This window comes from Seriola aureovittata, chromosome 13 (genome assembly GCF_021018895.1).
Source record: "Seriola aureovittata isolate HTS-2021-v1 ecotype China chromosome 13, ASM2101889v1, whole genome shotgun sequence".
NCBI lineage: Eukaryota > Metazoa > Chordata > Actinopteri > Carangiformes > Carangidae > Seriola > Seriola aureovittata.
Genome location: NC_079376.1, coordinates 11,518,933 through 11,533,880, shown reverse-complemented (window position 1 = coordinate 11,533,880; position 14,948 = coordinate 11,518,933). Strand labels below are relative to the sequence as shown.

General features: G+C 45.3%; 1 protein-coding gene across 1 annotated transcript in view; it reads right to left on the bottom strand.

Annotated features, from left to right (window-relative positions):
- The window catches only part of msrab (methionine sulfoxide reductase Ab), a 43,209-nt gene extending 29,839 nt beyond the window's left edge, over nt 1-13,370 (bottom strand). Inside the window, exons 1-4 of the mRNA XM_056393652.1 lie at nt 11,438-13,370; nt 4,883-4,951; nt 4,556-4,675; nt 600-704 (exon numbers count right to left, since the gene is read on the bottom strand). Of these exons, the coding sequence (XP_056249627.1) occupies nt 600-704; nt 4,556-4,675; nt 4,883-4,951; nt 11,438-11,702 (559 nt within the window). The 5' untranslated portion in view covers nt 11,703-13,370. The remainder of the gene's footprint in view (nt 1-599; nt 705-4,555; nt 4,676-4,882; nt 4,952-11,437) is intronic.
- Between the last annotated feature and the right edge of the window lie 1,578 nt (nt 13,371-14,948).

The following is a 14,948-nucleotide window of genomic DNA, read 5'->3' as shown; positions in this document are numbered from 1 at the left end:
ATGTTAAAACCGTCATAGTAAAGTTTTTCAAAATGTACCAGTTTCCTGTGATTGACAACTTCAGAACTGCCATCAAGGGAATAAACCCACCAATGAAACGCAGAGAGCACAATAAAACAAAAGTTCAGACATTATTCGACCCAGAAAAGAACAAATTTAGTATCGTCAGTGAATCAGTCAGAGGCGCGGACGTGACGTGAATAACGAAAAGGCGAAGATTCCTCAGCTGGTTCACGATGGACAAAGTACATGCCACGCACATGCTCCAACACAGAGAGAGCTTTTCTTTCTTTTTTTCTTTTTCTTTTTTTGCAGTTCGGGCTTGAACACGCACCACACTGGTGTGTCTCTCCATGGATGGCTGGATCTCAGACACATTAACACTGTCTGGCGTTGACTTACACCCATGAGACCCCCCTCCTTCCCCCACCCCCACCCCCTCCACCCCCAACCCCAACCCTCACCCCACCGCCACCACAACGCACACGCAGGCACACGTCTGGGCATCATCCTTCTGCTCTAATACACCCCGTGCCCCTCGGGACGGGTCTTATTTGAGGGCAACGTTGGGGTTTGCGTGAGTGTGTGTGTGTTCTTACCTTGTGTAGGATCGTGGCTCTCCCAAAAGCGTTTGAGCAGTTTCTCAAGGCTGATGTCTTCAGGGGAGAAGACCACCCTCACAACCTCAGTGTGACCCGTCAGACCTAAAAAAACACAAACTTGCATTAATCAAAGTTGGATGACGCGTTTCACTTATGATGTCTGCTTGACTCATCGCTCCCTCAGACCAGAACAACTGACAAACACGAAAGTCCACATAACGAAGCCTGTATGGAAAAAAAAATAATTCATATGAATATCATGCTAATGTGTTGGGTGTACATGTGCCACTGGTAGAAGACATTCAGGTTGAAGCCACACGGAGCCATGTTATTGCTTATGGCACAATGGGAGGAGAGTGACAGAGAGAGGTGCAGATAGAGAGAGAGAGAGAGAGTGGGCACAGTAAAGGTTGGAGCTTATGGTGGAGGTTGCCAAAAGCACACACACACACACACACACACACACACACACACATACACTCGCTCCTGTCTGCAGCTGCCAGGACCCCAGAGCTTCAACAAGCTGCCTGCAGGCGTTCTCAAACTGGGTTCTGCTTTAGGTCTCACATGCAGGTGTAAGCACACGCGTACACACACACACGCATGCACACGAGCACAAACACAGTAGAAAATCTATACCCACACACCTCACCCGAACATACCTTTGCTAAATGTTAGCTGTGTTAGCCTAGGATTGTATCAATAGTAGAGTTTACGTTCTCTTGTTCGCACATTCCACAGACATGTGCGCAGGTGTACACACACGGACACAGTATACACACACACACACACACACACACACACACACACACACACACACACACACACACACACACACACACACACACACACAAGCATGCCCACACAGATAGATGCATCAGGTGCATTGCAGACAATAGGAAAAAGCCTGCCAAATTCATGCATGAGGCCTGAGACCCACTTTCTGTCTCGAAATGACACTCAGCACACCCAAAGGCCCAAAGGATCATCTTGTGCCAGATCATCATGGAAGACTTCACCTGTTTAAACAGTCGTTGCCTGAATCGAGAACGGGAACACTTTTCAGATGAGGTTACAACAACGAGTATTCAGTCTTTGCTGGAGCTGTTCACATGTTGGTTTCACGGTGGCATAAGTTATAAGGACAAATTATATTTACATACCTGTACATATACATACACAGTCTCTCACCATATTACATACATATATATACACTTAGTTGAAGGCTAACATTTATGGCACAGGAACGTCAACAATGGTAGAAAGCAGTACAAAGAGAAAACACAAACGCGACAAAATAGCTGTTAAGGCCTGTTGTAAAAAAAAAAACTTTTTTTAAAAAGTGAATATGCTCCATGATTTTCCACGCTTGTCCCACCTGAAGGGGGTGAAAGGCTGAGAAGTGATGCAGACCAGCACCACTAAAGCTGCTAGAGATTCAATGTTTTTGCTGAAGCACACTTCAGCAGGGTGAATGGCCTTCTGGGTGATGACAGCCTCCCAAATCAACATGCCACCCTGCTGCCCTTTTTTGTTTAATTGTTCCCGGCTGTTGAAAAAAGTAACAACTGACTTCATCAAGTTAGGGTTCTCATACTTTTCAATATACTATTATTAGGTGGCTTACCTAAAAATAAAACAGACAGAAATCACAAGAAACCAGAAAAACAGCACTATTTGACACTTCCAATACTTACTTAATGACTCATGTTAACATTTCCCTGACAAGCAACCATGTGAGATAATTATTGTCATCTCTAGAGCTGGATTTATACCTCAGTGTTAAGAGGTTATGACGTACCTATGGCAACAACATGCGTAGGCTCTGAAGCCACGCTTTAACTGACACGCGGCTCGTCAAAAGTGTAACCGCATGCTACAGAGGCTACGGAGATAAAAATGTGGACACTTGCATGTATTGTGACCGGCTTGTGTTTCTGATGCTGGTCGTGATGGATGAGAGTGAAAACAACATGAAACATGTTAAAAAAAAAAAAAGGCAGCGTTATCTTCTCCATTTCAGAGACGCACATATAGCAGAGCCATTTACACCGAGAACCTTCTGCTATCACCGGTCTCCATCAAAGTGACTGAAACAACGTAAACACGCCGCCTGCATGGAATATACCCATTCTGAGTAATGAAACTGAGAAACACAGTTGCTGTGGGGAGTATAATTAAAGCGTGATACGGCTCAGTCATGTATGATACACCAGTTTACTGTGATACCAACAAGTGAAATCCAACATGCGCTATGAGTGAAAACCTGCACCACAGGTATCTCCAGCAGGAGACATGTTAACTAACCCCTTGTGTCAAGGACTGAGGTTGTGTGGCATTTGTTACACCACTGCAAATCCTCTGTTAGAGGAAGTCAAATTGGACGGCTGGGTAAACAAAACATGTTACTCAAGGAAACCGTAGTTTATGTCTCGTCTCGTACCAACAGTCAACGCTGGTTTCTGTCCTCGAAGCATGACCACAGTCTTTCCCTGGCCTTCACCAGGAGTTAGTTGCCTAGACTTGTGCAGAGGAGAAAACACTGCGTCATTTGGGTCACACGTGAAAGATGCTGACAACATCAGCAACCTATTTTCTTGTAATGTTTTCAGAACTTTGGAGCTAAAGCATAAAAGGTTATACTGATTCTTTACTGTGAATTAGTCGGGATAAAATATGCTGATGTTGATAATACCTCTCGGCCGTCTTTATCGTCTGTGCTCTCAAGACAAACCTGGCTGCACCTCAACCTCTCTTATTTCTGTCTGTCAGACCATCCACCTATCTGCCTGTCCTTCCATCCTTCCCTGGCTCTGCTGACAGGTCCATCAGCCCCTTCTTTCCTGTCCGTCCGTCCGTCTGTCTGTCCGCCCTGGCTGTGTTGACAGCTCCTCGGTCTCATGCCGTCGCAGTGTTCTGCTCCGTCATGGCCACTGGAGCGACGCCTGCACTCTCTCAGCCGATGGACAGGCAACCGTTCTTACTCACACTTTTTTTTTTTCCCTTAAATTTTCTTTCCCCTCAAAAGTTTATTTTACCAGTTCCCTCACTTGCTGCAGGTCTCAATCTCTCTTTCTCTGTCATCTGTCTCCATCTCCGTCCTGACCATCTTGTTGCTGGGGAGCTGACAGAGAGAGAGAGAGAGAGAGAGACTGGGAGGCAGACAGATAGGAAACATACAATCCCTTGAAGGGCTCGGCTCAGAAAGTCTGCCAGCCAAGCCCAAAGCATCTTTCCCCTCCTCTCCATGTCCCCCATGCTGTGCCTGCACCTAGACTCCACGCCTGCCTGCAATGATGTGCCCTCAGAAATGGAACAGCCCCAAACTAACAGCTCATGACTTCTAAAACACAGGAGAGGCGCACGGGGTAAGGCAGAGCCCAGACGTCTTCATTTGAATTATATATCAACTCCCTACATGATCTATTTGAATCTCGTGATGAGGTTAACAGAAAGAAACAGATTCAGAGACACAGAGAGGTAGCCAAACATTTTCACAGCAAATATACAGAACTCAAGAATAAGCATCTTGTTCATAGTCTCGGGGAAAGAATCCCATTTATGGCGCTTCATACACAGTAACTTCTGTTGGCAAAAACGCCGCAGTACAGCACAGTACAGAGCCCAATCCTTACAAGTAGGTCATGGGGGGGTGGGGACGGGGGGTGCAGCCCATCTGGAGCAGTACATTCTGAGTAGTTGACTGCAGATGAAGGGAAGGAGGCGAGAGGATGAGAGTGCTGTGCTTAAAACACCCTTTCCGACTCTGTTTCTTTATCTTTTTTCCTTCCCTTTTTTTTTTTTGGTCTCTTGAACCTTGACTGATCTTACCGAGAAATGTCCTGCCAACCTCCTTCACCTCCTCGCAGGCAGCATGATTGGTTAATGTAAATCAAACTGAAGACGCTGTAAATAGACAAAAAAAAAAAAAGCAAAAGTGAAGAGTATAGTACCTGAGCAGACCTCGTGGTAGGTGGGGTTGGGTGTAACGCCGCCGGCGTAGCCCACTTGTGTGGAGAAGACCCCTGAAAGCCTCCAGAAAAGTCTCTCTGCTCCCCAGAAACAGCCCATGCCTGGACATGAAGACGGCACGCAAACAAACAAACAAACAAACAAACAAACAAACACACACAAACACAAACACACAGTGTTGGTGCTTCTGTGCTCTGACAACATCCACAGAGAGGCCAACATTTCACCACAATGTGTTGTAACTGCAGATTCCAGACTGGGTTATTTCTGATATTAAAAAAAAAAAATGTGTGATTGTGTGGTCTCACCAAACATGACGGTCTCCATGCCTTCTGGAAAAGGCTCCACAGTGGGATTCCCACTGACTGCATGCTTGTCTGTGAAGGGACACAGTGTGGAAATCTGATATCAAATCATACCAGTGTTTCAACAGTACAAATTACAGTATGCATGTTAAGAGGCCCATTAGCTGCTTCAACTAGGCCGCATAGGTCTGCACTTTGTTACAGGCTGACCCAGGGCCAGCGGATCAGAGCCAGAGGCTTCTGTGCTGGAAGACATTTAAGAGATTACACGGATTTGACCGCCATCCTATCCCTGCTGTCATCTCCTCAATACCCACAATTAAACACAGTTATTTTCTGATCTCTCTTTTACTCTAGTGTATGTGTCTTTGAATGTGAGCGTATTAAGTGCGAGGGCTTGGCATCATCAGGTAGCCATAAAAGCAAGCCGGCGACGGCGCGTCAGGGGAACACACTTGTTTAACCCCCACAAGCAGGGGAGGGCCTCGCAAGTAGTACCCAATGCTATCGTAATCTTTCCCATGTTAAAAATACCCAGTAAGTAAAACAAACTGGAGTGCTGAGAGGTGGCAGGGGGGTGTCACTCTACTGCCAACTGTGCTGCCTGGAATTAGAGTGCTAAAAAGGAAGTAAGTGTGTGTGTGTGTGTGTGTGTGTGTGTGTGTGTGTGTGTGTGTGTGTGTGTGTGTGTGTGTGTGTGTGTGCGCGCGTATGTGTGTGCATGTAGCCCACAGATGTGTGAGGAGGATTAGGGTTTAAGAAGACTGAGGTGACTTAGCGTGCAAATCTCCACTAAGCAAGGCTGGTTTGTACTGCAACCACTAATATTAGTCTACAGATAAACAGGCCACAGGGTACACCAAGAGCTTAGGCACATACCAATAATGGATGCTTGCTCTATGTTCATTGTGTGATTGCTCCGTGGCCGCACAGAGATGAGATGTGTGACATTGACCTGAATACAAACAATCTCTAATCTGATACAGACATAATAGTTCATTTCCTAGATAGGCCCGGGATGATCTCTAACTGCGACAACAGGCCAAAGACCAACAGCTACCTGCAGTTTATTTCAGGCTTAAAATGATTACTGTGAAGCCACATAGCGCTGGAGCACTGAAAGGAAACTGTGCTGCCATGCCAGGACCTCAAAGATTAACAAGTGTTTTGAAGAACATCGGCAGCAAGAGAAGCACCACAGCACTTGAGCTGATAACGGCTGTCTTGGTGTGCCACCTTAAGGGCACTTTTTGATATTAGACAAAACTGTTTGGGTTTTTTTTTCTTTTTTCTGCACAGTAACAGATTGCAGAACCATAAAGGACTCCTAAAATGTCACAGAGGCCCGGCTGCCCTCAGGCAGTCCCTTCCTGCCCTCCTGTTGTGCGACAGTTCTGTCTTTTAGCAGCAGGTTGTTTGGTACTGCCAGGTCACGTTCACGGGCACAGTCAGCTGCAGTCAAAGTATATCTGTGTCAGTGACTTTACTGGCTAAATATTCTCAGTCCAAAGGGGTGACTGAAGGCGGTAGGAGGACAGGAGAAATCTTCATTCTTCTTCTCTGAATTTGTTTGGTCTCTATCCTCTGCTCACTCTCACCCTCTTGTCCTTCGTTTCTGGCCACAGCGTTAAAAAAAGTACTGAAGTTGCCAAATGTCTGAGAGAAAGAAAATTTGAGAGTGAGAGAGAGACAAGAGTGCGATAGGAGGAGGAGGAGTGGGAGGAGGAGAGATCAGCCTGCCAAAACAATAAAAGGAGTAAATAGCCAGTGAGAAGCAACAGATGAGGGTAGCAGAGAGGCAGTGAAGGATTCTTTTGGCTTTCAGACCACCATGCCTTTGAGTGCTATATGAAAAGACCAAGCACTTCATCCAAGAGAGAACACAGAGAAAACAAACAAGCAAACAAATAAACAAACAAAAAAAAAAAAAAAAAAAGAGAGAGAGCGGTAAAATGATGACAGCCAAGAACACGCCGACACAGCACTGTCCAGAGAAGCCAACTTCGAGCCAATACTCCCCGCCCTCTCGTCTCTCTCAGCTGCTCCCCATCTTCAACTTCACACTCTCTTCCTCACACCACCACTTCCCATCATCCCTCGCTCCCCTCTTTACAAAGCACGTGTGCGCCCGCCTGCACGCACACAAGCACGCAATCAGCCGCACAATCGCTCGCACGCCAACCTCTGCTGTGGGTATTTCTCCCATGGAGCAGCTGGCAGAGGTCCAGGCGGTGCCAGGCTGGCTCCTTTCACTGTGCCTAGCCCAGCATTCCCCCCTGCCAGCCCAGTGCCCACACCCCATTCTGCCAGAATTACCCCACCTAACACACACACACACACACACACACACACACACACACACACACACACACACACACACACACACACACACACACACACACAGGCACTGAGAAAGAACTGGCTGAATACCCTCACTATGCTGCCTCACTACGCCAGCAAAAGAAAGAACAGAGGACGACAAAAAACAAGCAGGGAGGGTGACTGACTGAGCTTACAAAAGACGAAAACAGGCTGAATATGGGGGAAGGATTCATGAAGAGGATTTTTTTTTTCCAACTTGGATGAGATATGGGCATAATTTCTTTTGTGCGCCTTTGTTTTTGAGGATATCTGAAAAGCGCAGTGCAGGCTATACAGTACAGCGGGACTGAAGCGGAATACTTTGGTCACCTTTTGTCGCTTTTAGCTTGGTGGTTGTAGGCGGTTGGACCAGAACCAAAACATTGGACCCGGTGCCCTGCCACTCTGCTTGTATCATGGTTACCATCAGTCAAGGACACAACAATCTGTCTGTTGCTTAGCGGATAATAACGTCCAGTTTGACTTGTTTCGGTGGGTATTTAGTCTTTGTTACTTTCCGGTTCTACCCGTGGTCCTGTCTTTCTCACCCGTGAAACTGAAGTCCAAGTGCTGCTGCCCCCCTCACGCAGAGGGAGAGGTACTATCCCTGGATGCCAAAACTGGTGACGGAAAGGTTGATTTCCAGGCTGCTCTGTTTATTTCCTTCCAAAAATCCATTCTCTCCCTTTCCCTCTCTTTTCCTCTTCCCTCCCTCTCACTATTCCTCTTCCTAGCTTCACACAGGTTGGCAGGGAGTCAGACACGAGTCGTCGGAGGAGGCTGATGCTTTATACTGGTGCCAACTACCCTCTGCTGTATGGGAGGATGGGTAGGGGCGAGAAAGAATGGGGCAAAGAAGGGGAGGGGAGGAAAGAGGCAAGGCTGATGGGAGGTGGTCCATTTTTGAAAACAGTACGAGGTAAGTAAAGGAAATGATGCTGCCGTGGCCTTAAAACAATCAACACAACTTGGTATTGTGACATACATACATATGAAGCTGCCTCTGTTCAGGCTGGGAGAACCGTCTAGACTCAGGAGAGTACAACTTTCAAGCCATCCATGCAATCCATACATATTGTAGCCTAGCAACAGAAACAGTTGCTATGGAGAAGACTATCTACTATAGCGCTGACTCCATTATCTTCCTCCAGCAAGATGGAGGCACATCCTGTTGGGGACTGCTCAAACAGCCAGTTCAATGGGGAAAGAAGGGGGGGGGGGGGGGGGGGGCGTCCTGCTGCTCAGCATACATGTATGACTGCATCTTGTCTTTGACTGTATAGTAAAAGGAAATTAATCTTGACATTCTTCCTCCACAGATATATCAGAGCAAATTCATCCATTTTCTATACAGCTGACTCTCTTCAGCATGCATTGGGCAAGACGCATGGTACACTATTCAAGGTCTCCAATTCACCGAAGTGACTGGGATGGAAACTTGAGCACCTGAAGGAAACCCATGCAGACACAGGGAGAACATGCAAACTCCACATTTAAGGTTGGGTCCAAAAACATTTCGTCCCTGCGCTGGGGCAACAGTGTTTATCACTGAGCCACAGTGCTGCCCATGAGCAAATCTCTCTCATTTATTTGTCCACTGTTTGTATACTTCATTTGCATGCTCTCCCACTTATTTACACATTTTTCTAACCCTCTGAGCTCATTGCAAAAGCCAAAAAAGCAAGGGCATCTGGAGACGGCAGAGATGAGAAAACAACAGAGAAATAATGCCCGAAATATATCTTCGCCATGAACCTGCTTTAAAGAGTTATGGAGAAGCATGTAACAGAGATTGATTTTGGTCAGCTGACCTCCCCCATCCTGTTTGGAAGAAATATTGGCAGTCTATTCTGCACTGACTCAAAATAATAGCTACTGTGCCCCTACCATGTAGCAATCTGCCACTGGATCATTCTCGCCAAGGTCACAGAGTACATTATACACACTGGAGCGAGGGAGGGAACAGAGGACACCGGGACGTCTGAACAAGGAATAAGGGGCTTCTTTAAAGAGGCAACTTTCAAAAACAGTGATTTTCATTGTACAGAGGGGACGAATGTGTCCACTCACTCACACACAAACACAAGGTTGGGACTGCACAGTGCGTATGTGGAGCCAGTCCTTGCAACCCCTACATTACTCAGGCTTATTGGCCCACACTTACAAACACAGAAGCATGCTATTCCAACACACATACACACTCTAGAACAACCCCATCCCCACCTAAGCTGCCCCCCACGGTGAAAGGGGAGGAACAGATTTCTGCCATGCGGTGTCTCCGAGCTGCTTCGACAGACGGAGCAGGAACTTACGACGGGGCGGAGCCTTCATGCGCATAATGCCCAGATGGGCCCCTGGACGCTCCGGCACCGTTTCCTCCTATGAACCTCACACCCAGCTCCCACAATGCACTTTGCGGATGCTCATGTCTGAGTAGGTGATGACTGGGAGCACCGGGTTCAAATCGCACCATATTTCTCCTTTGTCGCAGACTCCTAAGAGCCCTCCTGTCCCAAAATAGTAAGATGAAAAGATGAATGAAAGGACAAGACGGGCTGAGATGTGAGGGAGAGGTTTGACTGGGTGCTACACATCAAATATGAATGAAATTATAAATAGGTGAGGAAAAGTAGGAGTATAATGTCTTCATTTCATGCACTGACACTGGCAAAACGGAAACAGAAACTTCACTTCGGACTGACAGCTGAAACATTTTAAAAACAATAGTAACTGAAATGTCATATTCTCTCTGAGTGCCAGTGTGTCTCTGACAGTGCTGGGGACTTGATCCATACAGATTTGCTTTATCCCAATTTAATCATCAACTATTTGTAACACAATCCTACCATACATCCCAACAGGCTTTTGCTGCCACTTCAGATTTTGTGGTTGACTCAGAGATTTCATCACTGTCCCCGAAGAGGCTAAAAAAAGTATTAAAGCAAGTGTACCTTAGACATACATGGTTTATAAGGTTAAGTATAGAGATTAGGTTCCCTGGGGCCAAAATTCAAAAGGGAGAAATCACTGTTGATAAAGGATGTGACCTTACGCTGTGTGAAAATAATCCACTCAAGAATCAAACAAATTGATACTTTATCCAAGATTCAAAGCAATAGAGTGGTAGTTGCCAACCTTTTTTATATTCTTAGACAGTGCAACAGAGAATATATTAACTGAAAAGAAGCTGGCAGTTGTCCATCAAGAGTCATTGTACTTCATCCACTATTGCTTGCGTGAGTTTTCCTCATCCAAAGTCATAAAGAGCTCAAAACACTTAAGTATACTGAACCGTAAACCTACGCTGTTTCATTTGGAAAAAAATTGCACATTTGAGCTTCAACTTACTCCTAAAGCCTTCTCATAACAACAGACTTTAGACATATCCTGTGACTATCATTTCAGGTGGTCTGGAATTGCAATGGTTTAGTCTGATCACCACGCCTCTGACATATCCGACAGACAGTGAAACCACATGTTTGGATCCACTCCAGACCAAACTTCATCAGACACAAGGGTTGTGTCAAGCTGACTACAGGCCAAAGATTCTCAATTTTCTCACATCAAGGGCTGCACAGCTAAAGACAGTTTAAACCACAGACATCGGCTTGAAAAAGGTTTTGTCCCTGGACCCTATAATCTTTTAAATTTATGTTATTTTTTTTCCTGTCGTCTGTGTTTTCTGCAGAATGCAGGCATTAGAAAAGTTCAAGCCTGTGTTCACACAAGCCCTATCCTTTTTTCTTTCTTTGATGATGCCAATTTCTATTAAAAGAACGTAATATTCTAGCTTACAGGGAGATTTTTATGTTAGCAAAACATGACTTGATGACATGATGCCATGCAGAATCTGGGAAAAGGAAAAATGGAAGTGGAAGGAAGCACCTCATCTAGTTGCAAAGGTCCTGTATGTCAGCTGACAACACTTATTTAAACATCCATCTTAAACTAAAAATGGTCTTACAACTCAATAACAACGGGACACTAGCATTTTAATAATGAATTCCATCAGACTGACACTGCACTGTCAATACACTCCTGAACTCCTATTTCCTGTCATTACTTTTACATGAACTGCTCTGAGGTCAGTCGCGTGCGCTTATCACACGTAACTCAAGCACGTGGACAGTTTATCAGGTGTCATCCCGTGCCAACTCAATCCTGTTTGGAAACTACTTTTCACCGTGTGTTATTTACCTGCCACGACCATTTTCTCCTCTCTTCCTTTCAGAGCGCGGTCTCTGCTTGGCAGCTGAGTCTTATCTGACATTGTGTCCGCGGCAGCGATCGAAACACAGACTAGAAGGAGCCAAACTGTGTGTGTTTGTGTTTGGGAGAACAACTGTGGTGAAAATGGCCGAGTCTTCCGGGATGCCTCCATAACGCCACGCTGTTGCGTTGTACAGCGGGGATGGAAAACAGAGGGAGGGAGGGGTCGGAGAGACGGCGGCGAAAACGCCATCAATATGAATATTCATCGTGCGTGGGCAACGTCGTGCACTGCATATTAACTAGTCAAGGGGTTAATATGACTTTGGCACAAAAGCCTACAGTGCACCGTGTGCGGGAACGAAATTAAATTTAAATAAATATCCACGCCGTTCAGCATGCAAATGAGCTCTCGCCAATTATCAGCTCTCATTCTGTGGGAGGTGTTTCTGGTAGATCAGGTTAGAGTATGGATGTATGGGTGGGTAGGTTTCCCTTTGTGGTTCGTCTTACATCAAGGAACGTGTGTTTGGGATTAATCTGGACGAGTGACAGCTTCAAGACTACACTGTTAACAGCCTTTAAAAAACCGCTCTGTCCCTGAATCATATATTATACAAATGTTGGAAAGCCTCTGCAAACAAAACAGTGGTTGTGTTCCTATAGAGACAGTTGATTCAGTGTATGTGTGGTACTATCTGGCACTCAGCACTGACCTAAGCATCAGTATGATTCATATAAAAAGCTATGCCGAGATTTATATGCACTGCCCATTTGGAAAGATGCATCCAATGCATGATTTTAACAGATCTTTGTCCAGCACTATCCCATGTTAGGTCTCTTTGTCCCTTATTTTTTGTTATTTACACTTCAAAACTGTATTTTCTTTATTTACGGTGACCCTGAGCTGCAAATAACCGCAACATAACCAAAAACACAAATGCGCTGCAAGTAGCACAGACGAGGAGATGCACTTACATCCTTCCACACTCGTAGTTCGATGCTTTTAACTTCAAAAGTCACAAAGCATTGAACATCAAGTGCGCATACTGCCATACGTCCATGCAAGTGCATCCCAGCCGGGTTCATCCCTTTTTTGTGTCCCCTGGACACACTTGCGTTGTCTGTGCTACTTGCTGCGCGTTTGTGCATTTGTTCTCCTAAATTGCAGTGCGTACAGCTGTGTTCATCACATGTTTGAAGAGGGTGTCTTTGAATAGCAAGTTATGAAGTTTCATCACTCAGATAAATGATTTGTCTTCAAGTTATCTGGTCAACCCTGAATCCTATGTCATTGCTGTAGTACAGAAATAGAGAAACTTGCAAATTGCAGTTGAAAGTCATATCAAAGATCTGGGTAACTGTAAAACTGAATGCCGATGTTCAGGATGTGTCTTAGTCATCAAAAGCTGGACATGATTCAGATTTTGGACAATAAAGAACAGGGCTGTAACAATTAGTCGATTGACAGAAAATGAACTGGCAACCATTCTGACAATCAGTTAATCATTTAAGTAATTTTCAAAATGAAAATTCCAAACACTCTCTGTCTCCAGCTTCTCCAGCGTGAGAGTTCACTGCTTTTGTCTGTTTTATATCAGTGTAAACTGAATATCTGTTCAGTTCTGTTCAATATCTGTATGTTACTGTGGACTCTGGGAAACTCTGTTGGATGTTTCTCCACTCATTTCTGATGTTTTATGAAGCAAACAATAATGAAATCAATCACCAGTCGCAGACATAGACAGGATTCACCAAGAATGTGCAATCACAGTGGTCGAAGACACTTACATACACCACTGCGACGTCCTTGGTTGGCATGCAAAAAAAGGTGCATGTCGTCCGTCTCTCACGGTGCCCTCACACTTCCTGTCTGATTCTCTGCTGTAAACTGTCAAATAAAGGCAAAACATACCAAAAATAATCTAAGAAAAGGTTGCATGCATGCAGCGGTCAGCTCACTCTCAGAAATTATTTTACTGCTCTCTGGTTTCATTTCACTACAGTCTGACCGGAAAGTGATGTGATTGTAATGAGGATGATTATTTAAGTGTGGGAACTTCTTGTGTATGCCATGAACCAACCAATCTACCGGTAACAAGAATTCAGGGCATTGTTCCTATATCCTCTAAGCCAGAATAACATCACACCCTGCTGCAATCCCCCTTTCCTCTCTCTCTTCCTCTTTCTCTCTCTCTTATCTGCTGGGGAAATGAAGCTCAATCACCTGCGGAGGAGCTGAGGGCGGCACAGGGGACTTTGCAATGCAAATGCCAGGTAATTACCCGAAAGCCAGGAGAGTGGAAGCACACAGATGAAAATAGAGCAGGCAGAGAGAGAGAGAGAGAGAGAGAGAGAGAGGGAAAGAGATGAACTGAACACTGGATTCACATGCCTGTTGATGCAGGATGATTGGGGTGTTTTGGGGGTGTGTGGAGATGTAGGAAGAGGAAAGGGGGAGAGGAGAGGGGAGGAGGCGCTGAAAAGGTGATGAGAGCCACAGGGATGGATGGAAAGCACATACATACATACAGATCCCACAATGCATGTTAATTTCCCCCCCTGGTGTGTGTGTGTGTGCGTGTGTGTGTGTGTGTGTGTGCATATACCTCCTACAAATGATCAATAAATTTAGCATTTCCACCACTCTGTGCTCTATGCTGTGATGGAGGAAGGATCTACTTTTAATTCAGAGGAATATTGGTGGTGAATAAAACCTTTTTTTTTTTGCATGAGCGCGGTAGTAGTTTGAGTAGAAGTGTGTGTGTGTGTGTGTGTGTGTGTGTGTGCGTGTGTACACTTGCATGCATAAGTGTTTGTGCGTGTGTGTATGCGTGTGTGTGCACAAGTCTGTTTGCACCATTGTGTGTATGCTCTGTAATGGGCACTCGTGTATGTAGTGTGTGTGTGTGTGTGTGTGTGTACGGCGGGGGATTGCATATCTTCGCGTGTGTGGTTTGTGTGTTGTACCGGAGGATTTAGTGAGTGTGCCAGCTTGCAGCTGTTTGATTGTCAGTGAGTGAGAGTAAAGAGATGTGCAGATGTGAGTGAGTATCAAAGAGATTATGAAATGACCTGGAATTAACCACCTCAGTAGATTTGAACTGGGTATCGTGGCACCTGAAGCCCTCCGTCTGACTCAGAGACGGTTGGAAAGCTGCATGTTACCTGGTTAAGACAGTTTAATGCAATTTTATTTAATAAGACAAAATGCTTATTTGTAATTCAATGTAGCACGCTTGCGTTTGTTTGATTGTTTGTGTGTTCGTGGAAGATATTACCAAGCAATAGTGTGACTCACAAGCAGTTTGCACCGCCACTCAATAGCTGCCTCTGATTAACATCTGAACAGAACAGGAGCCAGCCAACCAGAAAACTGTTTTGGCGATTTAGTGTAATTGTGGCTTTGCTAAAGTCTCACTTCGCCTAATTAGAATAATAAATCATGCCGCCTCGTTGTTTTCAAAGGGTCCTCCATCGTCTCGCCGAAGCAGGTGGG